The sequence below is a fragment of the Amphiprion ocellaris genome, chromosome 7 (assembly GCF_022539595.1).
Source record: "Amphiprion ocellaris isolate individual 3 ecotype Okinawa chromosome 7, ASM2253959v1, whole genome shotgun sequence".
NCBI lineage: Eukaryota > Metazoa > Chordata > Actinopteri > Pomacentridae > Amphiprion > Amphiprion ocellaris.
Window position 1 is genome coordinate 24,146,730 of NC_072772.1, and position 26,837 is coordinate 24,173,566.

General features: G+C 39.5%; 1 protein-coding gene across 3 annotated transcripts in view; it reads right to left on the reverse strand.

Annotated features, from left to right (window-relative positions):
• Positions 1-26,837, reverse strand: part of bcas3 (BCAS3 microtubule associated cell migration factor) — a 398,522-nt gene that overhangs the window by 161,425 nt on the left and 210,260 nt on the right. Inside the window, exon 23 of one of the 3 annotated variants that reach the window (XM_055011828.1) lies at positions 14,417-17,163. The exons of the other annotated variants lie outside the window; for them this stretch is intronic. Coding sequence (XP_054867803.1) covers positions 17,153-17,163 — 11 coding nt within the window. The 3' untranslated portion in view covers positions 14,417-17,152. Of the gene's footprint in view, positions 1-14,416; positions 17,164-26,837 lie in introns of those variants that run through there. 3 annotated transcript variants of the gene reach the window in all.

Consider the following 26,837-nt stretch of genomic DNA (forward strand, 5'->3'; position numbering starts at 1 on the left):
CATGGTTTCTCAGGTGCACTGAGGAAAGCAGAATTTTTCATTTATTTATTTTACACTTCAACAGAATCTGGTGCAAATTGTTTATTTTTGACACTTTTTAAAAAATGAGACACAAAGTGACTTTGATGAAATATTACTTTCAAGCTTAGATTTAGACAGCATATTTAAGCTCTAATGTATATTTTTCTGACTGCACGTCACACACGATTACTTCAAAGACTGTTGGAAAGTTGAAAACTCACAGATTCTTTCCGTTTTTACAATTTCTAGCTCTGGTACATTATATAATTTTGATGACTTTTTAAAAAATGTCTTGCCTTTCAAAGCCAGGGAAGGGGTTAATTACAGTCCCATTTTGAACAAATCATCATCAGTTTAATTAGTTTACTGCAGTATAGATCAGATTACTGCTTCCGCTGTTTAAATTAGTCAAGAAAACAATCTTCTTGCAAAAATCCTTCCTCAATATAAGGAAAACATGAAACCTAAAATACTCCACATGATTCATCAAACACTGTGACGGGGAGTGTCAGACACATTAGCCTGATATTAGTCATTTAGCATTACATACACTCTACAGCTGAGATTCGATTGTCATCTTGCATGTCCAACATTTGTATCCTTGTATTTATTTCCTTTGAATACTGTGAAGGATTGTAGATACAGATGTTTTAATGGCTGCTTAATTTATAGAACTATACATGTTGTTATTTTTATTAGTTCCCCTGCCCCCAAGGTACCATCTTATTCTTCCTGCTCTGTTCACAATGAATCATCAGACCCAGTGAATCACCCCAGTCCCCAGAAAAAAAAAAAAGAAAAAACAACACTCCTCTGAGTGTGTGAAGGCCAGGACAAGCCGGCTCTTGAGCGAGAGACAGAGTGGACGACGGTGTTTGGAAGCTTCTGGAGTGTTTCCTGGCCAAAGCTCCAGCCAGACTCCTCGGTGTCCTTCAGAGTAAAAACAAAAACATTTGGAGTGTACAGCTCACAGCTAGAGCACATCTCTTATTTGTTATCACTTATGCTCCAGGCCCAGTTTACATTCTCCTGAGTGTGTCCACTGGCGTCTTCATCCGGAAATTTGTCCCCTACGCCCCCTCCTGATTTAGATTTGGAGAGCAATAAAACCTGCTGAGTTGTTGCCTTGGACAAATAAACTGACCAAAGTGTTGATGTAGAGATGTCCGAAAGAAACAAAAAAAGAGAGAGAAGAGGGGGAGAGAATGATAGCTGCTGGTCTCTCATTCCTTCCTGTAAAAGTTTCCGGCGAGGCAGTAAACATGGCAGTGTCTGTCTCCTGTGGGAGCTGAGGGAAATGTGTTTGTGTGAGAGTGTGTTGTCAACTGGATCTGAGTGTTTATGGATGTTTGTGTGTCTGTGTGTGGTGATGTAGTGCTTGTTAGTGCATGCATACACTGTCTGTACGTGTGTGTGTGTGTGTGTGTGTGTTTGTGTGGAGGTCAACAGTTCTTCTCCTCTCTGTGAGGGAGTTGTGCTGGAGCCAAATGCCCAGCTGCTCATAGGTGTCTGTTTACAGGCCGATTCACAGAGCTAACAGGGAAGACACACATATACACACAAACATACACGCACGTCTTGCATCACTTTACAGGAATTCTCACAAAAACATGCAGCATTGAAGGTTTGCCTTAACAGCTTGTGAAGTAATTTAATTTGCTTCATTTGTTAGCGTGCACATTCAGAAATTAGGTATTTAACCACATTACAGTGTAATTATATCACCTGAAACAATTACCGATGCGGATTGACTTAATTATAGTCATTTCAGGATTTACCTGCTTGACCACCAAGCACATGTTTGGTTGTTAACTGGTTTGTTCAATTACTCAGAATAACGTGTCATTGTGAACAACTTCGGCTGGCACATTTGAAGGCTGCTGACCAAGAAAAGCAGTACACAAATCCTTTACTGAAGTACAACTACTCATAGTATGAAGACAATATACTCAACTGACTGTCCTGCATTTAAAATCCTATTTATGTAAAGGTTCAGAAGTATTGTCAGAAAAATGTACTGTAAATGTCAAAGTAAAAGTGCTGGTTGTGATTTAAAATATTTGCTGTGTCACATCCACTACCATTCAAAAATTTGGGGTCACTTAGAAATGCCCTTATTTTTGAAAGAACAATTTTTTTTAATGAAGATAACATTAAATGAATGATAAATCCAGTCTAGACATTGTTAATGTGGTAAATGACTATTCTAGCTGGAAACAGCTGATTTTTAATGGAATATCTCCATAGAGGTACAGAGGAACATTTCCAGCAACCATCACTCCTGTGTTCTAATGCTACATTGTGTTAGCTAATGGTGTTGAAAGGCTAATTGATGATTAGAAAACCCTTGTGCAGTTATGTTGGCACATGAATAAAAGTGTGAGTTTTCATGGAAAACATGAAATTGTCTGGGAGACCCCAAACTTTTGAACAGTAGTGTAGGTGAAACATCTTATTTTCATGAGTAATCAAATTAAACACAAATGTTTTAGTATGAATTATTAGAAACTAGTAATTAAAAATACCGTTAACTGAAAAGGAAAGCTAATTCCCCTAGTTTAGGGTTGTTTGTTGGCTGAACAAAATTTTATTACAAGTTGTGTAAACACACACACACACACACACACACACACACACACACACACACACACACACACACACGAAAATAATGATGCAGTCTGTGTTGAATTCTGTGTTGAGCGCACAAGTTATTTTAGATTGTTGAAGATTGTATGGATTGGGGTAATTATTAGTTCAACAGGAGACAACTAAAATAACATAGATCAGTGATATATTATATTTTATATCAGACAACAGGAATGATCTCTACAGCTGTGTACATGTATTGGCTTGCTGTGCTGCAAGATGAGGTGGCAGCAGCCATGTTCAGCGTGTAAGTGAGCAGCGTGCTGGATGGCAGTGTGAGAAACTCCAGGGCTGTGCAGCGTCTAATTCAACACGGCTGAAGGCTAATGAACTCACAGGGCGGCCTGGCTTTTCTCATTAAAGGTGAGACCTTGTCGCTCTTACATATGTTAATAGGTGAGGGGATTGGAAGAGTGCAGCAGGCTTAGAGGGAAACCTGGAGGGTTAGAATTACACCTGTGTGTGTGTGTGCTGGAAAGTGACACACAGCTGGGATTTGGGGAGGCTGGTTCCAGGTAATATGAAGTGATGTCCAAATTGTGAAACAGAAACAGATTTTTTTTTCTGGTTTTGTAGAAACCAGGAGGTGTGTGTGCGTGTGAGCTCTGGAAATGTCCCAGTGTATTTATGAAACCAAACAGTGGCCCTTATGTTTTAACTAAGGTCTGAATGGCTTTGCTATTCTTATTTATGACACACACTGCTACACACACTGCTACACACACACACACACACACACACACACACACACACACGATTTGACCCTGGTTATTGGTTGCTGGCTGCGGCCTCTCCAACAACACACTCCTGACCTTTCACCCATCACCCCTTTCAGACCAGCATCCATTACCTAACAATTACATCCTACAAATGGTTTTCCCTAGGAAGTCTGTGTGCATGTGTGTTTGTGTTTGAATGGGCTTATGGTGTTACAGGCCAAAAAACATAATCATTCATGTCTTTCATCCAGTCTGTTCATTCTTTTGTTCTTTCTTTCTTTCTTCCCCACTGCCATCACCCTAATAAACAGCTGAGCTGTTCCTCCACACCTGTACAATATACCAATGTATGTGTACATCATTTTTGCACTAAGAACAGTATTCTCCGCTTTTTGCGCTGTTTTATCACTGTAGCCATTACCATTTTTGCACTACTGTGTTTATATATTCTTCTCTATATGTGTAAATATCTGTACATATTTTTTCATGTATTTTTTATTACTACTATTTTCTCTTCTTCTTTCTATAGTTTTTTTTATCATTCTCTGTCCTTCTTCCTAGGGCAACATCAACAGCCCAAACCAAATTCCTTGTATGTTGTGCACGTACTTGGTCAATAAAGCTGATTCTTTCAGTCTTTCTTTCTCTTTCTTGACATAGCATCAATTAACTCATAGCCAGTTGATAACTAAATTTCATCGTTTTATTTAGAGTAAAGCTTGTCTCTACCAAAAAATGTGCAGTTAATTTGAAAACCCCCCCCCCCCAAAAAAAAACTCTTTATATATTAAACTATATACTATGCTATACTATATACCTCCAGAAAATCTAAATAAGTGTTAATCTATATTCATGAGTATATCATCTCAATGAGCAGTCCATGTTTTGGATCTAAAAAGATGCTGCTTTATTACCTAAATATCTCGTAACACGTGCACGAACGTGTAAATGGAAGCCGTCGGATGTGCATGCTGAGATAGTTGCTGCAAAAAGACAACCGCACCCCTGGACACTTATCTACCACAAACCCCCAGAGGTCATGGGTTCTGACCTTTAGGGAGCAGCAGGCAGCGAGCCCACAGGGTTGCAGGTAGGGTTGGATTACTGCACTCTTCCCACAAACACACACACATACATGCACAGCAGTATGATGAGTGATATGTCAGAGAGCAGCAGCATGAGCACAGATAGACACACATTCACACATGTGGATGGCTTGAGGGGAAATCAAGCTGTCGCCTCTCAATGACCTCTAACAAAAGGACCATTGAAAATAACAAGGCAGGCTCTCACAGTGGCAGTTCAAGAAAAAGTTTCCGTTTGTTAGTTGAGGCAACTTCTCAGCGGCGCACCATTCAAACACCAGATCCTCTCAGCAGCAGCAAACAGGTTTTATAAGGGTTCACTGCACTCTGAAGAGACGACTACTGGGTGCTGGCATTGGAAAACTAACATCTGACTTTGGCATCCTAACCTACAATCTGTTTCGACACTGCAGATCACAACAATAAAGTGCGCGACACATTATGATGCTTTAAAATGAATATGGTTTCCCTTCAAACGTCTGTGCAGATGATTTTTACATCAGTAAAACTATCCAGTGGTTATTCTTGGGTTTTACAAAGTCTTATAAAAGTCTGAAACTTGCTGGAGCCTATGCTCATGTGCATACATAGGAAGTGACGGGGGTCTGGCTTGGGTTCAGTGCACTTTATACTTCTACCACAATGTTTATTATTTCAATATTGTTCAAACAGTAGAGTCCCATCCCTGGAACATATATGGGATAATTACTTTCAAGTCCAACTGAGGTCTGCCTGAAAACGTAGACGACTGTCTTAGCATGAAACTCTTGTTGCCAGATTTAAAACTCCTGCATCAGTCTGCCTTTACATTGGATGACTGAGCTTCTCTCTTGGCAATGCTCCCCATAAGATCTGCATTAAAGCCTCCATCCAGTTTCCAACACAGTTTTCCACTTAAAACCCACTTTTGAGTTGAGTCTGTGAGCTACTTAAAGATGCAATTTCAACTTTTTAAGCACTAAAAGGTAAGCATTGGTAACACAATACTCTCAACAGGATTTTCTTGGCTCCAGTATGAGCAGCATGTGTGCCTTTATGTCCGACCAATGGTACAGGTTGAGAGGGTCATCAATTCTTATTTAGGGCCATTTCATTTCATATGACACCCTCTTATTACAATAAATTGACTGGTCATAGCCATTTTGCAACGGATGCCGGGTCAGTGTATAATTTCCCAGTGGCTCAATTTAAGATAATAGTATATTGTAAGAAGCTGAAAGAAACACAACCTTTTTGCCTCAGCAGTTTTCAAGCATTCAGTTAGTCATGATATATGAGCCGAAAACATTGACAATATCAGAATTTTCAAAAGTGGTGGACAGAAAATAAACAGCAGGGACAGGACAGGGGGTGAAGGAGCTCACGCAAATATCAATAAACACTCTTCTTCCGTCTCGGAAGCTTCCTGCTTTATTTGATTAGGCTGAAGACGGAGGGAGGGTTGGGGGTGAAAAACAGAGCAGTCATGCTATTTTGCTTTTCTTCCTCCTTTCCCTTCCTCTGCAATCTTCAGCCTCCCCTTAATGGGAATGGGAAGTTTGGGAAGTGGTGGGGAGAGTGGGGAGGGGTGGGGTGGGCTGCAGCTAGCCTCAGCCTAACCTCCCCCATCTGGACTGCGGAGGGGAGGAGGCGACTTGCCAGCCTCCAGGCTACTCCCAACCCTTCCCAGCTGTTGGCTGTTCAGGGGCAGAGGTTTTTTTCCCCCAAGTGTGTGTTTTTGGTGGGCTTGAGAAAGCATTTTTTTTCATTAACAATTGCCATATCCTCCACCAGCTGCTGACCCCACGGCTCCTGTCTCCGAGCAGAGCTGGGGAAGCAGGCGGAGGGGAATGGTTTTCATTTAGGAGACTCTGCTTTGCAGGGGAGATTTGCTAAAGGGTGCTTGGCCCCGCTGCTGTTAGCACGCTAGCTATAATGCAGAAGCTGGATAGGTCAGTGGCTGGGAGCGAGCGATGATAGCTGATAGCAGCCATAGTGACAGCACGGGTGCTTTCAGCACCTTGTGTTAGAAGGATGGAGCTGGAGGGTGGAGGTGCTCAAACAGGCTCCAGTAGCTTCAGTGTCTATCTGACAGAAACGTATGCTGCTAGTATTCATCTAAAATGGTTGCTTTCTTTTATTGTAGCTCTGACCACTATTGAGGAAAAGAACAAATGTATTAATGTAGAACTTCTATTATTGATGGTATCTGCCAGAACTGCCTGGCAACCCAGAAGTCCTCTGAAATATCATTCCTTTGGCAGTGCTATAGAAATTCATCTAGATTCTCTGAACCACAAGCAGGCTCTGGGTGCGTTTTTTTTCAATATTTTATTTATATTACCTGTGGTCTTATTTTTCGATGCAATATTAAATCCTGCACCTGTGTGGAAACAACACAACCATGACTAGAAGGAGAGAGAGCTCAAAATGTCTTCTGTGCAGTGTGACACCAATTTGACATTATTTACAAAAGCAGAAACTGACTTCTTTGGTTATTTATTCTATGAAAAGTCCTGGACTTTTTGACCAGTTGGGGGTAGCTATTAACATAACACATCACTGTGTAAAGGTGATGCAGTGACATGGAGTACTATTAGCACTATCTTCAGAGTCATGTTTCTGCAAATGAATGGCCCCTCAGTAGACAGCAGCATGTTAGCAGAGCAGCAGCAGCTTCAACTGTCTACACAGGTTGCATTCAGGGACAGTACGGTAGTCTTGGTAATTCATAATTTGGCAGCACAAATCTCTACAGAACGTAAAACAAAAGAACACAGAGCCGATGTGTAAATAAAATGCTTCTCGATGCAGTTAAACACATAAAACATGGCGCCTGACTAACCATATTCAATTAATAGAGTATCTGTTCTGTCAGACACAAAGGCTATGGACAAATAAAAAACACTGAACCACCTCCTGTGGAGATAAACCTTGAGAAATTAGTTTCACATTTAAGGTGTAAACTTTAGTTTGCATCTTAACTCTGTGTAGTAACATGAATAGCTTTGCCTGTTTTTATTAAGTGCCTCTCACACCACATCAAAACAAACGTTTGAACTCACAGATGCCAAGTCTAACAGCCTGCTGGCTTTTAAGCTGCTAATTTATCCACAATGTTCAACACCTAGGTTCTTGTCTACCTGCTGTTTGGTGTAAAGTAATTTTATCAGTCTTTCTGGCTAAAAGCAGCTGCTGCTGCTCGCAGCCAGGTTGAGTGGAGTTTGTTGGTGTTAAAGTCAAAACGATTCATCAAGACATCACATTCCACATCCGATCCATTGTAAATATAAAAGCAACTTTAAATAGATGCTCATGCGCTCACATGGACAGTTCTCCTGGGCAGAAACAGCAGGAAACAAAGAAACTAGCAAAAACACCGCAAACCTGAAGTGTAGAGTGCCGAAAGGCAGATAACAAAGGACGAGACACATCATCACCGACAAACTTCTACCACCTCCTACTTCCTGTCCTCAAACAGCCATCCACTGTATGTGTTGATGAAAAATGGATTGGATGGTTGTTAGTCAAGGTGGGTGCAGGTGCCAATGCAGTATGTATATCATCTGATGGCATGTTTGTGCTCTTGCAGTATGCATGAGGTGGCCGGGCTTCATGCAACATTCAGCAGCCCAGGGCGGCCTTAGGTGAGGCCAACACAGCCTGCAGCCAAAGATGCCTGCACCCCCAAGTGTGTGTGTGAGCTCAAACTGAGCTTTGTCACAGCTGGCTGGTGGATCCACACATTTAGAAACACAACTGGGAGGACCCTCACGCAACCGCCTTCGCTTAAAACATTGTTACACACACAAACAGGTCTCGACACAGTGGGTCTGCATCACAAACAAAAGCTATTTTTCTACTTGCATGATAAAACACAAACACACAGAGACATTTGCACACACACTGTGGCTGGGTAGACACTTTGTACTCGAGCATCCTAGTTGAACTTTCACCTCAAGTGTCCAGGGCAAACACACACCCAACTTCACACACACACACTTGCTCTCTTTGTACTGGTCTGTCTTGGAATCGCATGGTAATACTTCATTATGGCAGCACTGTAATTTGGAGGGAATGAGCACTTCAAACGAACGGCAACCCACACACAAACACACAGAGACGGGTTACTGTAAATGTGTGCAACCTAGAGTTCTGCTGGGACCAGTATCAGCTTTTTTTTCCTGGGTTCCCAGAACAGTCCAAAATACACCCGGACAGTAATCAGAGGCGGACTGCGAGGTTATAATTGTTGGAGCTGATTACAAAGCGGGGAGTAATGGTTCAAATTGGGAGAAGAGTGCAACGCCAACTTGTACAAAGTGAAATGTGAACCCTGGAGCACAAGGTCTGTAGGGTTCAGGTTCTAAAGCCTCTCGAATTCAGATCTTATACCGACGTTTCACCACAAAAAGTTTCTTGTAGTTTTCAAAGTTGGATGGTCTTTGCTGCTCAGAAATCCTTTGGATGTTATAGTTTGAATTTTTACTCCCTGTGGTACAAAGTTGTTTTGTGAGTTATAAATAAAGTTTATCCAGTGCACCCTTCAACTATAAACAAGAAGCACATGGACAATTATGCTGTAAAATGACTGTTGATGGACATGGTGTTAACATTGCAAACAGCTCTACAACCAAATGCTACAATACATTCTCCAAGTAGCTGTATGTAAATATGTCAGTAGACAGCTGCCAATGTATTAATCTCTTCATGAAAACTCTATACTGTAGATGAACATAACCTTTTACATCCTCAGCTCAGCCATGAACTGATGGCAGTGTCTCACTAGAGAATGTTTTATTTTTAGGTTGCCATCAGTGTCATCATTGCTATTACACAACCTTTTTTCAACTATGTCTCTATCAGCGAGTTCTATTATTGATGGTGTCTATCAGAACTGCCTGGTAGCCAAAGACCTTTTGAATTATTCTTCCTGTATCCAAGCTGTACTAATTCATAAACTAGAATCTCAGAACTCCAAGTAGTTTCTAAATGTTTTTTGCTCTATTTTTTCTCACTGTGTACTCATTTTTCACTGCAATACAAGGTCATGCTCCTCTATTGAAACAGCACAGAGAAAACTCAGACATGTATTTTGTACAGTATTTTACAGTCAAACTGACATAAATCATAAAAAAAGAATTTCTGAGATTATTATTTTTGCATAAATTGAAAACCTTAAAAACCTCGATATTTTTGCTACTTGCAAAGGTACTTGAAAAAGTTCTTGGCTTTCCAGAAAATGTCACTGGAGAAAGATTGTTCTTTCATTATTTTTCAACACAGTCTCCTTTAACTTTAATGCACCTGGTCCACTGATGTTCAAGCTTTGCTATCCCTTCACAGAAGAGGGTCTTCCAGATTCTTCTCAGCAGCATGGATGACTTCGTCACTGCCTACAGTTCAACTGAATCATCCCTGAAAGCTCGTCATGTGATTGTTGGTAGCGGCATAGTAACTTATGTCTTTTTGGTTGGTTAGGCACAGGTTTTTCAGTTTTTTAACAGAATCTGGTGCAAATAGTTTACTCATGAATAATTTAAATGGAACATGTAGAATAAACTAATGAAATATGTAGTGAAATATTCCAATTTGAAGCTTTGATTTAGATACTGCTTTTTCAGATTAAGCTTTATTGCTGCTTGTATTAACCATGTAAGCATGGTATTTTTTTTTCTTGCAAGTCATCATGTTGTTCTAACACACACACACACACACAAAAAAAATAGATTGTTGGTTAATGTTTTCCAAAATGACAAATGTGAGTAATGGTACACATAATCAGCCTGAACTGTTACAACTTACTTACTTGTTAATGCTACCAGTGATTAAATACATGGAACCTAAAAACAGGCCAGTATGCTATATGAAAATCCTGAAAAAATGTATGAATGTGAATGTGAATATATTGGAAAAAATTCTGTATGGAATAGATGTATGGAATATATGTAAAACTATATTCCACTGGGTATAAGACTGTGTGTGTGTGTGTGTGTGTGTGTGTGTGTGTGTGTGTGTGTGTGTGTGTGTGTACATTCCATAGCCATTTATTTATTTTGTTTAAACAAAGACCCCCTTCAAACACTCCTTCATCCATGTGTAGAAATAATACAAAACACACATGTATACAAACACCATTCTTGGCTTTCATTGTGTTGACCATTAAAGTCACACTGTGTCACAAACACAGGGCCATGATGTGAGGCTGTCCTTTGTCCTCACACACAGCACACAAGTTGGCTGTAAGGTTTGAATGAGCTGGAATTGAAAAAAGATGGTAAAGCGTGGGTGGCTGTATGCGTGGGAGTCCAGACATACATTTAAAAAATTCCCAGCTTAAGGTAAAACATGTACAGTTTAATGGTACTGTGTGATGGGAACTTTCACAGGAAACCAAACAAATGGAATGCAGGTTTTTTACATGTGAAATTAGCTTTTGTACATAGACACAAAAATACAGCTTTAACTGGTTATTACAGACAGGATAAATTTAGTTACTATAAACTGTCAGAGCAGACCTCAACACACACCACTGAGGAGATCTAATTTTGTAATTTTAGTTTACAAATATGTACAACAATATCAGAAGACAGAGGTGAACAGTTAGTTAGCTTACAGATATTAATCATCTACGTGCCCCATTGTATGGTTTAGTCTATGCTGAGGAACACTGTAGTTGACTCCATGCTTCCATATTCATTCATTTTGAATGAAACAGATTCTCATACAAAAAAAAAGGCTGAGGTTTGAAATGTTGAGGGTGTGTAGCCGTAGTAATGAGGTGACAAGTTACACAGTTAATGTAAATGTCTATCTCAAGGATACATACCCCAAACATGGCATGCATTTATGTTAAAGTTCCTCCTCCAGCCAGGTCCAGCAAAAGTACATCCTAACACAACAACATCCCGTTCAACAATTCGCCTATCATATATTGGGTAGGGCTGAACTAATCACCCTGTTAACACAGGAAACAGTGGAGAAACTTCAAACATGTTTTAACAGAGTCATACTTTAACCCGGGGCTGCACGGTTGCTCGGTGGTTAGCACCGTCACCTTGCAGGTAAAAGATCCCCGGTCTGCGTCCCGGCCTGGGAACTTTCCGTGTGGAGTTTGCATGTTCTACCTGTGCATATGTGGGTTTTCTCTGTGTACTCCAGCTTCCTCCCACAGTCCAAAAACATGCTCAGGTTAATAGGTGATGCTAAATTGTCTGTAGGTGTGAATGTGAGTGTGATTGTTTGTCTCTATATGTAGCCCTGTGATAGACTGGTGACCTGTCCAGGGTGTCCCCTGCCTTCACTCTAAGTCAGCTGAGATAGACTCCAGCCCCCCATGACCCTAATAAGGATTAAGTGATGTAAAGATAATGGATGGATATTTTAACCCAAACCATGACATTCTTCTAAAAAGAATCATGCAACTCTCCTGGGTGAAATGAACTTCTATCCTCCTCTCGTACCTCCTGAGGCAGATTTTATGGCTCTGTCAAACTGAAGACTTTCCTACTATGTCACGTGAGAAATATGTTTGTTTGAAAGCAAAATTATGTTTCTTTCCCAATATGAATGAATATGCAAATTAGTCACACAGAACCGTCATTTTTGGGAGATGGGGCTGTGTTGGATAGTTAAATTTCATCGTACTGAATGATGTACGTGTTAATTTTGACACTAGAAGACTGTTTTCAAAGTCATCTGTAAAACTTTACAAAATAAAAAATTTCCATTTTCTAGATTTTTCAGTTAAGTAGGAGGTGTGTTGGTTCAACAATTATCTAATTAAGTAACACAGACAATTTCTGAAAGATGGACATAATCTTCGAGTTAGAAAAGTGAAAGTCAATGCATATATGATTTACAATAGCATTCTTATTAATAACCAGCAGAGGGCGACTTTACTGGTTGCAGAAAAAAGTCAGATTGTATAGGAGGAATGGTGTTAGTTTTCCCTTGATCAATTACCTCAGTAAATATTTTCATAATGAGTTTATGGTCTCAGTCACTAGTTTCAGGTCTCCTTCAGTACAATATGACATTCATTTAGTAAATTATAGTTCCATTTAGAGTACAATAGGCAATAAAGCAGGTCAGACAGGTCGCTACTGTATCTTGTGTAGTGTGATTGAATTCTTGATCAGAGCCACTGCTTGGTCATCATGTTTCAAAAGAGCAAGATGGTAACAAACTAATTCCAAAATTAAGGGCTTCAAAACGGAATTCCACCAAGCAAGCTGTGACATCCGATGGCCTGTCTGTCTTTTATATATAATCTATGCTAGCTAATTTTCTTATGGAAAAAAATTCAATCAGTTACACAATTATTCAAAGTGATTTTCTAAATCTATCTTTATTAATAATAATAATAATAATAATAATAATAATAACAATAATAAATTCCCAGAGATATTTCTCTAATGCCATTTTTTGTTTTCTCATGGTCAAATACACTGATGTATCTGTCAATATAGTCACACGTCACAAGAGACTATGCCTGTGTAGCTCCATCACTTAACATAGTACATGGTAAGACAGACATGACCATGAGGCCTCAGGACAGACAATCTACTGAGAGGACATTGACAGTTAAGCACTTTCCATTTTTATCACTTGATAGGGAAGCTCTCCAACAGGACAGTTTATGTAAAAACTTCGATATGCACTTCTTTAAAGTGGTACTTTATGCATATTAACATGGGCAGTTTAAAAAGGACTAGAGGGAAACACTGGAGGAGCCTCACACAGCCTGCTCCTCTGCAGACACAAGTGCACTTGTGCACTTCCTCCCTCATTCTGTGACCCTTCTTTCCATCGCATCCTGAGCGGGATGTATAATACGTGCTTTATTCTCTGCCTAAAGGGCAAATGCTGCTAAGTGTGTGTTGAGTATGTGTTTGTGCGAGTTACTCCATAGAAAAACTGTACCACGACCACGACACAAGAGACAGCTGAGCCCAGTGCCCTTTGCTTCAGCTTCTGTTGCCAACTGAAGGCTGGAGGGACTGTGTAACTGCTTCTTATGAGGTAGTAATTTTGGCTCCAGGAGCCTAATGACTTCATGATGTTATGTTACATTTTGCTGGACAAATAATAACAAACACACACACACACACACACACACACACACACACACACACACACACACACACACACACACACACACATATATATGTATATATATGTATACAGTGTTTCCTCGAGGATTTTTTTCAGCAGCAGCAGCAGCAACTTATTTATTGAATGGTCAGTTGAAAATAGCTTTTTCACGGCTGAGTGTAAAAATTAAAAATAAAACTATTTGAACAAGCTCATCTGAAAACGCAGTCAGCAGTTACATCACATGGTGTGTAGATATTAGCTCAGTGTTATCAATAGTTTACTCACGTTAGCGACACTGGGTTTTGGCACCGAGCTTAATTAACTGAAGCTACCGATATGTTATGTAGTGTTAGCTGGCCATCAATATTTTGCGAATGTCTACTGAAGTTGTAAAATCTATTACTGAGTTATGAGTTGTCTTTGGCTAATAACTTTTCTCCGGTAAGTCGCTGCCCTATTTTCCAAGACGACACTCCTGTGACTCTCTGACCTGCTGCCTGGGTGCTTGACGTGACGTCACTTTCAAGGCTGCGCTCTCGCGAGTAATTAATGTTGTATTAACCTGATGTATCAAAGAGTCTATCTGTAGTTTACCTTAGTACTCGCGAGTACTAGTGCAGAACTCTGCTGTGAAGGTGGAGACATGCAGCGGTGGTGCATTTGCGACAATTAAAAAAAAAAAAAGAAATTTGAAGGACCAGCAGCTAGGATTTAGGAATAGTGGCCCAACGCTCCTGAATAAATGTAGAAGAAACACTATGTGTGTATATATATATATATATATATATATATATATATATATATATATATATATATATATATATATATATATATATATATATATATATATATATATTAGGGCTGGGATTTTAACGTGTTAATTTCGATTAATTAATTACAGCGAAAATAACGTGTTAAAAATAATAATGCAATTAATTGCACCCTCCTCAGTTCCCTCATTTCTGGCACACCGGTAACTCTGATGAACACTCCAGCCCAGTAGGTGGCGGTAATGAACCTAAAGTCTGTTTGTAGCCATGAAGAAGAAGCACAGAAATCACTGAGTGAAGTCAGGCACTGGTTAACAGTGAAGGAAAACGAGATTGAGCTTGTTGGGCAGAAAGTTTTCTTTTAAAAATCTTCCCGATGGCAGCTTGGATAAAAGCCTGCTTGTGTGCAAATTGTACAACAAAGAGTTTTCTGATCACTGCGTCACTTCAAGCCGACGGTATCACCTCAATGTAAAACATGTTGCTGTTAGCACCAGAGCTAACGTTAGCTACGAGTCAAGCTAACAGCTAACGGTGTAGCCATCCCAGGCCACTTTTCTAGACAGCGTTTGAGTTTACAGAAAGTCTTAAAATGTTGAATAAAATCGCTATAATTACACTTGGATTTGCAGTAATCTGTGAATGTAGCAGACAGATGAAAAATGCAGATAAATAGAAATGAAACATTTCTGTGGTTTAAGTTTTTTACTCCGTCGAGGCTCTGCCTCCTTGGAGGAAGAATAACCTAAAGAACAATAATATCTCTTAATAACTTAATTATAAACTTTTTGTTTATAAAAAAATTACATAAATAAAAATTGATATTCCTATAAAAAGAACCATCAAAATTACACCATTTATCAGACCCAGAAAAGATGAAAACAGAATGAATCTCTGGATTTTCAACTTTCTGAAGCTCCTTGAACTACTTATGCTGATTTTATGTGCCATACAGTGGAAAAAAACAACTAAATTCAGGCTTTACGTCATCAAAATCACTTTTTTCTATACGTCCCATTTTCCTTTTTTAAAATAAATTATAAATTATAAACACGTATATGTCTATTCATTGATTCAACTGTCAACCACAATTTTATTTGAATTGAAAAACTTCACTTATTGTGTCAAATATTGCTATTTGACAAAACTGCAATTGTGATTGATTAATTACAAAGCCTGTAATTAATTAGATTAATTTTTTTAAAATCGCGTCCCACCACTAATATATATATAAGCATGCAATTTCCACCATATAACGTGTAATATATAATGTATTTTATATACAAACCATAATATAAAATAGCTCATGTACTAAAGCCAAATCATAGTTTTCTTACCATAGCAGTTGCAATGACCTATCCAATGACCTTCCTCAGAGTTTAAATGAATTATGATATTAGACAACCTCTGTGGTCACATTATTAAGTTGCTGCTTGTTAATGGTAAGCAACAATTTCTTCAAACACTGAATCAGGTGGTTGTAACTCAGCACATGCAGGCAGGGTCAGCAGGTTTAGTTAATGTTAGACTAAATGTTCTGTGGGCTGGAAGTTTGATCTGCCTGAGTTTGAAAGTGGTTTAACTTTGGTTGTCAGCATCTCAGAAACATTCAAACCCAGTTTGTGCTGCACCACCTTTTAATCAAGTTTAAAACAATGGCCATTTACCATTAGTTACCATTTCAGGCTCATGTTTGGAATGAATATATATATCTCTTATATTTTCAGTTGTGACTGGCTCACGTGTAAACTTGATAAGTTACAAGATACATATCTCTTTAGTGGTACATCTCTAGCTGAGTGGGAAATACAAAGGTTCGTAATTCTTCTAACTTCGTTTTCAGCTTCAAAACAACAAACATGTCAAACACTACCATTATCGGGTATGATACTTAACTTTGCTCAGCAGGCAGCATGTTTGCTATATCTTTTCTGAATGTCTGTAGCCTTTGGCACTCTGTATACAGTGTGTTTTGGCCTGTAAGCAGAAAGGTCTAGTGTGAATTCCATTATATTCAATGACAGGTGATTTACCTAGTACTCTGGTGATTTGGCCCAACCTTATCCAACAACTACATACAAAACTAGCTGACTTTCCTTCTAATGCATGGATGTGTTTGGTTTTAATGTGCATGTCAGTGAGCATGACTGTAAAGCTTGGAAGTTCAAGTGTCTGTGTCAGCCCTATCAAAGACACCTGCAGGCTGGCAACATGATGGAGCTGTGTGACTGGTTTACCATTAAACAATCACCCCTCTGTCAAAGTTAGTGTTGTGGGACCTTGAGGAAAACACCCTAAAGACATTAACAGGGTAGAAAAATAGTGATGTGGCCTTGGTAAATGACTGTTGTAACTAATATGTTGAGTGTTATATACAAAACTCTGTCACTATTTAATTACATGATCCTAACAGTTGATGTGTTGCTATTAAATCGTTTCATTAGGATTTTATTGTGCATTGAAAATGTGCTTCTCTCAGGATTTTCATGTATCAATTGGGCTTGAGCTCAGGATGGCGACTATCTGTGAGGCCATACCTGGACAGAAATATACAGACAGTCAAACTGAGAGACAGACAAGTAGAAAGCTGGCCATCTTCCTCTCTTCCTCCTTCTCCTTCTCCTCCTCCTCCCGCCTGTCCTCTTCTCTCATACACCAATGATAAAACAATGATTGGGCAGTGAGGGAGAGAGGGAAGGGTGGGTGGATGGATGGATGGATAGATGAATGGATGGATGATGAATGGCCAATGAAAATGATGCATGCTTGTGAGGAAAAAAAAGCAAAAAAAAATCAATTGAAATGGTAACTGGCAGAGCGAGGAGCTTCTTTTTTAGGAATAACCTGCAGGAGAAAAACAGGAAATAAAAACAAAAAAGTTGGCTTTTAAATCTCTGCTGGCGATATACAAGTGTGTGTATTTTTGTTGGCATACTTGTTTTTCCTCAGCATGCAAATCCATGGTTGGAGAGGGAGGATGAGTGAGTGAGACATGCAGTTTACTGAAGCACAGTTTGGCTATATACAGTATGTAGCTACAGCACGACACTGAAAATGCAGATAGCTGGTTGAGAGATGCTTCATACAAAGTGATTATCTGTTCATCGTTTAGCAGCATACAGACGAATCAGATACTGCTCAGACCTAACAGCAAAGCTCGGAATGCTAGACCATTTGGAGGCCTTTACAAATTTAGCACAAAAATCCAGCATTTGAATACTGTCACATAATTCACTAAAAATAAAGTAGTGAGACAACTGAGAGTCAAAAAAAGTCAGCTACAATCATTGATCCTGCAGGATGGGTCCAGCAAAAACAAGCAATTGAGATGCAGTATGGAAAGTGCTGTATCCAGTGTATCTGGAGCTTGACTAATCCCCAGCAGCTACAATAAAGCCACAAATTCTGTTCTAAAGCATTTGTTAATTCTAACAAACCCGAGTGTCGTATTTTGTTACCATGAGAGAACAAAAAGATGCTTGTCATTATTTTTCATTGTTCCTCCAGGTGGAAAAAAGACAACACTGAATTGTAGGCATCTGAGCTAACGCTAAAAACCACAGTCGTGCACTGAAATTTAAAACCAGCTACGTTCAATCCTCCGTGTGAGAAGAGGGTATCAGAAAGCTCGTAAAATGTCATGTTAAACTAATTTTCTGCAAAGCAACAAGATGGCCTACTCTCTGATCATGACCTTGGCTCACGCAACTAAACCAGAGTGGACCAAGGTGAGTAAAAAGATAATCGTGACTGAGTTCTGGCAGAGCTGCAGGCGGCTGGAAGGCAGCACTGCTGACTGGGAAAACACAACCCTCTTATATAGCTTGATGGGACTGTAAAGTAGCTAACACACGCAGGGGCAATTGTGGCTGTGTGTGTGTCAGTATGTGTGCTTCATTAGCGTGCATCTTGGCATTGTGTGTTTCTTGTGTGTGAGTGTAATGGGTACCGTGTGCTTGCTGAGGTCTTGTTTGCCCATCTTAAGTCAATTAAAAGGAAATAAGGCGGCTCTGACCGGCCCGTGAACCAGCTCCCTCAGCTGAGAGCATGTCTGCACAAAAACACACACTCACTCGCTAACACAGGGAGGCTGATAATACTCCACAACTGGCAATCGACCCTGTGCCCTGCTGTGTGAGAAACAATGGCTCGAAGGCTCTCGGAGTGTGTGTTATGTGGCATGTCTGACAAGGCTTTGGAGTGAAACTGTTGGAGTCAACATCAGACACAAATGCAGGACACACAAACACAGCTTCCTTTTGTTTCAGATGAGAGCCAAAGAACACATTTGTGTCCTGCAGACATGAACAGCAACACGCAAACACACAGACGCAGCACCTTGTTAATAAAGAGACAGTCCACCACAAAGGTGAGAAAAGCCAAAAAAAAAAAATTCCTACCAAGATGATCTTTATTCTACTCATATTTTTCTAATAAATCAGTCCTTTGATAACGTAACATTATTTGATTTTTGACAACTTTTGACTGATTTCGGTATTTTGGCAAGCCTATTAAAATGTTATTATCACTGCAGAATGACATTGTTTAGTAGGTACATTAACTAGGCCTGGCTTTATGAAAAAATTGGCCCAGAATATTGACAATGATCCATTTAACTTTAAATGATAACAGATTAGTCAAGAATGTCTCGGGCTGGGTTCCAGTAACTGATTCTGTATTGTATCTGATTCCAGGTGGATAAAATACCCAAATTTGCTACCAGTGCCTGAGCCAAATCTCTTATTGAACTTTGAATGTGCAATCAATCTTTTCATTTTCAAAACATTCAGGTACATTAGCAGCTGTGTTTTTACAGGACCATCAGAGTGATGAGTCGTCTCACCTAAAATGATCTAGCTGCACATTACACATTAGTTCAAAGAAACATCTGCACATTTTTAACTTTAGCTACAAATATTGAACTCAAGTGGATTCAGAAGGGGATTTCAAAAGATTTACGTGACTTGAAATCTATTTGAAAATTTACCTTGTAGATTAAAAGAGATATTTGAAAAACATCTTCTCACTGCACTCCATTAACTGCATCCAGTGAGGTCTTTTTAATGCAAAATAGTTTTGAAGGAATTGTTTTGGTGCATCATGGGATTGGAGCACAGTTATTAAAATGCTTCAGTCAGTGAAAAGAATAGTAGCCCTACAAAATCCAAACTTTCAGCAAAAATTTTTAATTTCAGCGTATTTTTTTCTGCTCAGAGATTGTTGTGTTGTTTCACGTATTGAAGAGTATTTTGAAAACCGTACCACATAGGCAGCAGAAGAGGAGAAGAAAGTCCTGCTAAATGTGCCCCAGTCACAGTCTTATACTCACAATCTACATCCAGTCAGTCACTTACGATTCTTTTGTGACTACACCTAAATCAATTACAGAGATATTCATTTGCTTCATATCGTGAACAGTATGGCCATTCATCTTTCATGTCCAGCCTTGGACCGTTGATGGTTCAATCAAATGCCAAAGCTGATGCTCACACACAGAGGACTGAACTGAACTGATTGACCTCTTTAGGAATTTAAAGCAATGGTATTGTGGTGAAGTTGTGTAAAGCAATTCAAAAAATGATCCATGCACAAAGAAGTGAGGTGAAAGTGTTGCAGTATTTTTTTTTTCTGAAACAATAACATGTCATGTTTTTCCAGATTCTGAAGTTGGATCTCAGTCACTCATTACTGCTGAAGGTGTAAAGGCATGAGGATATGTGTCTGCTAGCTGTGAATGTTTCATATTATTCACAGTCATGCAGCTCTGTGTTAGTAATGACATGCTCTAAAAATAGATGTCTGTCTTTCTGATTTTTTCTGCTTCATAAAGCTGTGCAATTTTGCTCTCTCAGTTTCCATTGTCGCTGTATTGGAAACACCTAAAAGCGACATCACGCTGCGCATAGTTGTTCAAGCAGCAAACAGGTATACAAAACTAAACCAGCAAACATAGTAAACACAGGTATATGCATAGTAATTGTTTTTTATGCTAAAATGTGCTTTGAGGTAGTTTGTTATTGGTATTTGTCAATTTTGCAAGAAATTGAAAGAAAAGATTTTTTTTTTGTGAATCTCATGTTTTTAGACCTATACTTTTTAGATCTAACATGCTTATAATTTGTTGAGTGGCTCTCCATGTAATGTAGTGGCATGGGCCTTCTGGACTTGCACTTGAAAGGCTCCAAACTTTTCATTTCAAACTTTAGTTCCCATAATTCACCTCTATAGACTCCACAGTTCTCTCTTGTGCATAAAACAAAACAAACAAAAAAAAAACTTATAACGTTTATTTCTTTAAATAACCCAAAATCATCTTTACATGGGAGTAAAATTCTCACAGGACCTCTGCGTTTGGTGAAATATCATAGATGATTGTGGTGGAATCTTTACTTTACAGATTACGGACATGGCACATTTACCAAGGATTAAGACCACAGACAGCTTTAGCAATTATTACAAATTAGTAGAGGTCCACAGGAGACTCTAGTCCCGTATAAATAAGGATTAAGCAAAATTTTCAAAGGAAGCACCACATTTGACTCAGTATTTCATGATTTGGATTTAAACTTAGCTCACACTACCACTTTTCTTTTCTTTGTGGAAATTGGTTTCATCTGTTGAAACTTCCATGAACATAAATAACATTCTGTATGTTAAAACATAATTAGGAGGTCTCTCCTGCGTCCAAAAGGCAGTGAAAAACACCCTTATTCTGGCTTGTTTGTGGGTTTATGAGGGATGGACCACCCGCTGCCACCAATCTTTAAAAACCATGTTGCTAGATACACCATGACACTGGATACCAGGGCTTCCTTGTCTGGCCTTTGTCCAATCCTAACCTTCTGAAATCTTAACTAAAAGAAAAGCCAAATCAACTTGTTCTGTGATCACATTCTCTGTGCTCCCACTGTGAGCAGCATGGTAAGTACCAGCTCCTAATGCATCGCTTCTATCCTATGACAATCCCCGAGCTGCTCTTGTAGAGGTGAGGGACCACTTAATCCTATATCCCTAACCCCATCTCATAATAAACAGGCTACATTTAATCCACAACACAGAGGAGCAAGGGTTAAGTCTTTATCGCTGGCCATGCCACTGTTCTCCCTTTTATTCGCACTCACATTCCATCTCTTTGTGAGCATTGTTATAATACTGCTATTGTAAAATCACTGGATTTATATGTGGACCAGCCGTCTGCATTCAGTTAGAGGAAATGAATCACTATTGCTGCTGAGGCAGAAAATATAATGCCAGTAATTTATTAAACAGATGTTAAATAAAATGATAGAGGCTGAAAAATTACGGAGATATCTGGAGTTCAGCATACTGTATCTGTCAGTGTGTGAGTCAGTCCAATGTGCAAAAATCCTCCAGGGGGAATATGCTACTGTGAATTATCTTTATGTCATAATCACTCAAAGTTCAGCATCCAATGATGCAAAAGGTGTCCAGATGAATCAGGCTTTTCAGGTTTCCAAATAAACAACTGCATATTACAAAATAAAAAAGCCCCCATCCTACTACTGCAGTGTATGATCTAAAAGTAGAACTTTACAATTATAAACTGGCCTTAATTTGCTTTACAAATTCTGAGAATTTCCTTCAGTATCTGATTCCAAGTGCAACATCAAGTACTGAGGTGTCTAGTATCTAACAGTTCAGCACCCTAAAAGAACAACAGGCCATAACCTGTAAAACTTACAGGCTTTTACATTATAGGAACTTTTATCTTTTGAGCTAGGTTCTGCTTTTGTTTCCACTGTCCTTTGTCTGTTTTGGAAATGAGTTCCAGGTAAATTTCAGCACCCACCTGAAGGTATACTACACCATGTTCCAGGTACTGGATAAGAGAGAAGGAGGTGAGTCGCTCATGATTGTCAAGCCTCAAATACAACCACAGGAACCATTTCAGTTCTCTGTGTACACCAACAGGATCTTTAGAAGTTGTTTATACAGAGGAACAATAAATGAGAATCAGAAAAAGAAATTTTAATAATCTCTGCAGAGAAACTGCAACACAACGGTTAAGATTGTGGAAGTTGTGCAAGTATACAAGAAAGCACTGGGGTGCCGTCTAGAGTCTCGCAGTTACACAAAGAATGATGTCACACACGAGTGCCATGGGAGGGATGCAAACAACAACAAAGATGGCGTGTGAAAACTCCCTGAGCATGTAGTGTGGACGTAGCGCCACAGCTAGCAGTACAATATGTGGGCTGCAGAAATGTTCCTTTACAGTAAAATACGAGCGTCTCAACAGTGACCCAGTTGTTTGCCATCATAGTTGTATTCCTCTTAGAATACTCTTTGGGGATGTTGTTGTTGTTGTTGTGGTCGCCATGTCTGCCAGCATTATCAGCTGGTCCAGGGTGTAAACAATGCAAGTGTGGAGCTGCTGGCCACCAATAATGCCATTCAATGTAAGACAGGTAAAACAACATACCAGAAGTCAGCTATCAGGTGCTAATAAACCAAGCAGTGCACACAGTTTATGCATGTGTAAAAAAAGAAAAACTGGAGAGCGCTTTTCAGAGATACATATCACCTGGCACCTTTATAATGATGTACCTTCATTCTGTTCCACTTTGTAAAATGGGAGAGCAAAGTAGGACTCATCACTTTTGCCCTACAAGTTAGAGAGTTATACAGAGCTTCAGGTTATGGGTGTTTAAGTTCCTGTTGTAGAAAAGTAGCTTTAGAACCGACACAAGTCTTTGATCTTTGCATTTAGTCTGAGCTGATGAAATTATTGTGGTAGCACTGACAACAGAAAAAGTACATGAAGAAGGCTTACAAAGAGGAGCACAGAAAGAGATCCATCATGCGCCCAGTCCATTAGATAAAGACACAGTGCTCATAGACAGTGGAAATACACATACCATACAATCATTCAATCAGCTCATATGAATAATGAATGAAAAGAAAGCAGGGAGCTATGATGGTATGAAGTGCATTACATCAAGCAGAGCATTTCAAATCCTGATCCCCACACTGTCACACATTAGTTCAGAGATAAATTCTATCACTGAAACAAACAAAAAAGAAAGATATGATGTAGCGTTCCATCATATAAACTGCATTTGGGAAGCTGAGGTTAGTGGTGATGATGAAAGTTGGACATCTCAATAACCCTAATTGCAAACTGTGGATTGTTTCCATGCCACAGGTGTTCTATACCTGTTCTGAAGGGCTACACTCAAAAGCAGGGAAAAAGCTACTTTCGCATTTCCACATATGTGGCCAGTCGGTGCATAAAGGTTCTGTACTTATTGGATTGCCAAGGTACAAAATTGCCAAATGTAGCCCACAAATTTTATTCTTGGAAAGGAGCATCTTGAGTGGTTTCAAGTTCTGTTAGTCTCACAAGCATCTCATCTGCAGCTTGATAACCCCTTAAACCTCTGTTAACAGGCTGAATGAGCAGGTTGTGCTATGTTATAAATGTTGTTTGTGAAATGACATCAAACTATACTGTATTTCACAGTTGGTCTTTATGATCTGCTAAAACCACTGCGAACAACAGAAGTCTCATGATAGAGGCTTCATTGAAGTTATGGATTCTTTTGAACAGTTGAAGAAGCAGAGCTGTTCTTGTGTCAGCCCAGGTTGGCCCTGTGTAGCCTGCCTGATATGAGGAGCTGTGACTGTTAAGTCAAAATGTGAGCAGACAAGACGACTTCAGCATACTCCATTTACATGCTCACCAGACAACTCCTCCCACACTTTGTACGGAGATGTGACCAAGGTGTTGGCACTGACAGTAGTTAAGGAGGGAGGAGGCAGAAAAAGAGCGAAATGGGTGTTCGGAACTCCACTTGATGAGTTGCATATGCAATGTTGGCACGTCAGTATCCGTGCAGCCATGTGCACGAGCTCCTGTCCGTTCAGTTTGTTATCCTGCATTCCTACATGCCACAGCACCCCAGGACATGGCCATATGCCATCGGCTTGGCCCGCTGATCAACACTGCTCCAGCCTCGCATGACAGCTCGTAATGCACACATAGGCACACACTCACACACAATAGTTCTGGCAGATGGGTGAAAAGGTGGGCCACGTCATGTGTGAAGTGAACAGAGGGCAGGGGGGTGTTAGCAATTATGGTGAAACAGACTGCAAAGACAGACAGACACGTGTGCCTGTGTGTGTGTGTGTGTGTGTCTGTGTGTGTGTCTGTGTGTGTATGTGCAACAAAAAAGTTACAACAACTGTGCACTCTAGACAGGAGAGTCCTCTAGACAACCAGTTCAGATTGAAGACGTACCTGTCAGTGCGTACAGACCGCTGCCTTATGGCCTCCATCTATTCTACAAAGAAGCATAAGGTGCATGTGTAGGAATCAAACACTTCACTGGGTAGCTCTCTTGTCAGTACCTAAGGCCTTCTACTGTACTTTGTTCAATTTGTACTCAGAATCTCAAATATATGCGTTAGAGATTATTAATCTTTCCTCAACATTCATTTCAATTACAAATTCTATCGAGGCCAGCAGAATGGATCGTAAAGCAAAGTGTTAGAGTATCCATATGTTGGCTCCGTATAGCCTGTCAAATCATATCACAAAGACCAACTCTTATCCAGATCAGCTTTGTGCATACATAGACTGTCCTATATAGAGAAGATTATTAGTGAACCATTGCACTTTGCATTTTTTTAAATGCAAAATAGGTATATAGAGCAAATGGTATTAATATTTTTTATTATTTCTGAATATTTAAGACTGAAGGTTTAACCAATATGTGTTTGCAAGTCAGTAAAAACTGCCATTAGTCATTTCAATTAATACGTGACAACTTTCCATTTTTCAAATCTTTGTAAAGTTTATCAAGGATCAAGATGTGTCAAAGATTGTAAGAGTTTAAGGACCTTCGCAGCTGGATCTCCCAGTGATTAGAGTATTTTTACCACAGGGGGCTAAAATGGTATTTAATCACGACTTCTAAACATATATTCAATGACCTTGATAACAACAACATAAAGTGCCGTTTTGGTAATTTTGCTACAGACACATAACCTGGTCGTTTGGCTGTAATAACTCAAAACACTTGCTTTAAGGAAGAAAGAACCCCTCTAAAGGAGACAGAACTGCGTTGTATATTTTAGAATTTATTTATTTAATATCCACAAATCTCATTAGGTCTAAATGAAATTAAAATATTTGTTTGCTAACAGCCAAGTGGATTGAAAAGAAATAACATATAAAATATCACCCATTAATAACCTTTGAACTAAAAGGTAAATTATTAATTTACACTTGTTTATATATGTTTTACAAAAATAATCTCCCATGTGTTTGCCTTTTGGACCCACGATTTTCTTATGGAAGCATCATATTAAATCAGTCCAGCTGAAGTGTCTACAGCAAAGAATTGATGCAAGCAAAGTGTCCTTATGTGCTAATGTTTTGTAAAATTTGCTTGAAGAGAAGTTTTGCATTTTTCCATGTGTATTGAATGTTCCCATTTCTGAATGAGTGGTTTTTCTGTTTCACAGATTGCAAAGCTCTGAGGCAAATGGAGCTGACTTGATGACGTAGAATATGTTATATGTAAATATTTTGGTTACAGTTGGGTTAATTTCGTTTGCAACAGTTGTGCTCTACTTCAGTTTTCTACTTTTTATTTCAGGCATTCATTTATTTCCAAAACTTAAAAACTAAAAACAAGATATCTGTGAACATACTGTAGAAAGGTATTCCTGGGATTCATGTAATGAAACTTAAATTGTAAGAAGCAGTTGATGATGAGTGGGAGAGCGCAGAGAGTGAAAGTAGTGTTGAGAGTGATGAGAATAATCCTCTGCCCATGTAACAGAGATAAAGACACACTGAGGTTTTAGCTCCACACAGGAGATTGACCTCATTGCTGGCAACAGGCTCACAAACCAACACACACGCACGCACACATGTACGCACGTACGTACGTACGCACGCACACACCCCCACGCCCACACACCCACACGCACGCACGCACGCACGCACGCACGCACGCACGCACACACACACACACACACACACACACACACACACACACACCACATAGCAGAAATGTAGATAAGTGCAAAATATGAATGTGCTCCACTGGTATTCTTATTGTCAATTACTCACTCTATAAAAGAAGTGTGTGTCTGTGTGTGTGTGTGTAATGAACTGAGAACAGCCCAACCTTGATCAGAAGTGGAGAAAAGCAGTGCTGCCCCCTCCACTCTCACATTCATCAAGAGTGTGTGTTTGATCTCTCAGCCACATCACACATGTGCCCTCCAATCAACCGCTGCTGCCTCTAAGGCCCCCTTTGGCCTGCCGACACACAAACACACGCAAAAAGGAACGTCCCACACAGAACCCATTAGGACTTTTGATTAAATTTGAGGATAGCTCATGTATAAAGACTATGGCCAGTGCAATTTCATTCAAGTGTGTGTGTGTGTGTGTGTGTGTGTGTGTGTGTGTGTGTGTGTGTGTGTGTGTGTGTGTGTGTGTGTGTGTGTGTGTGTGTGTGTACATGCACGCGTGAGAA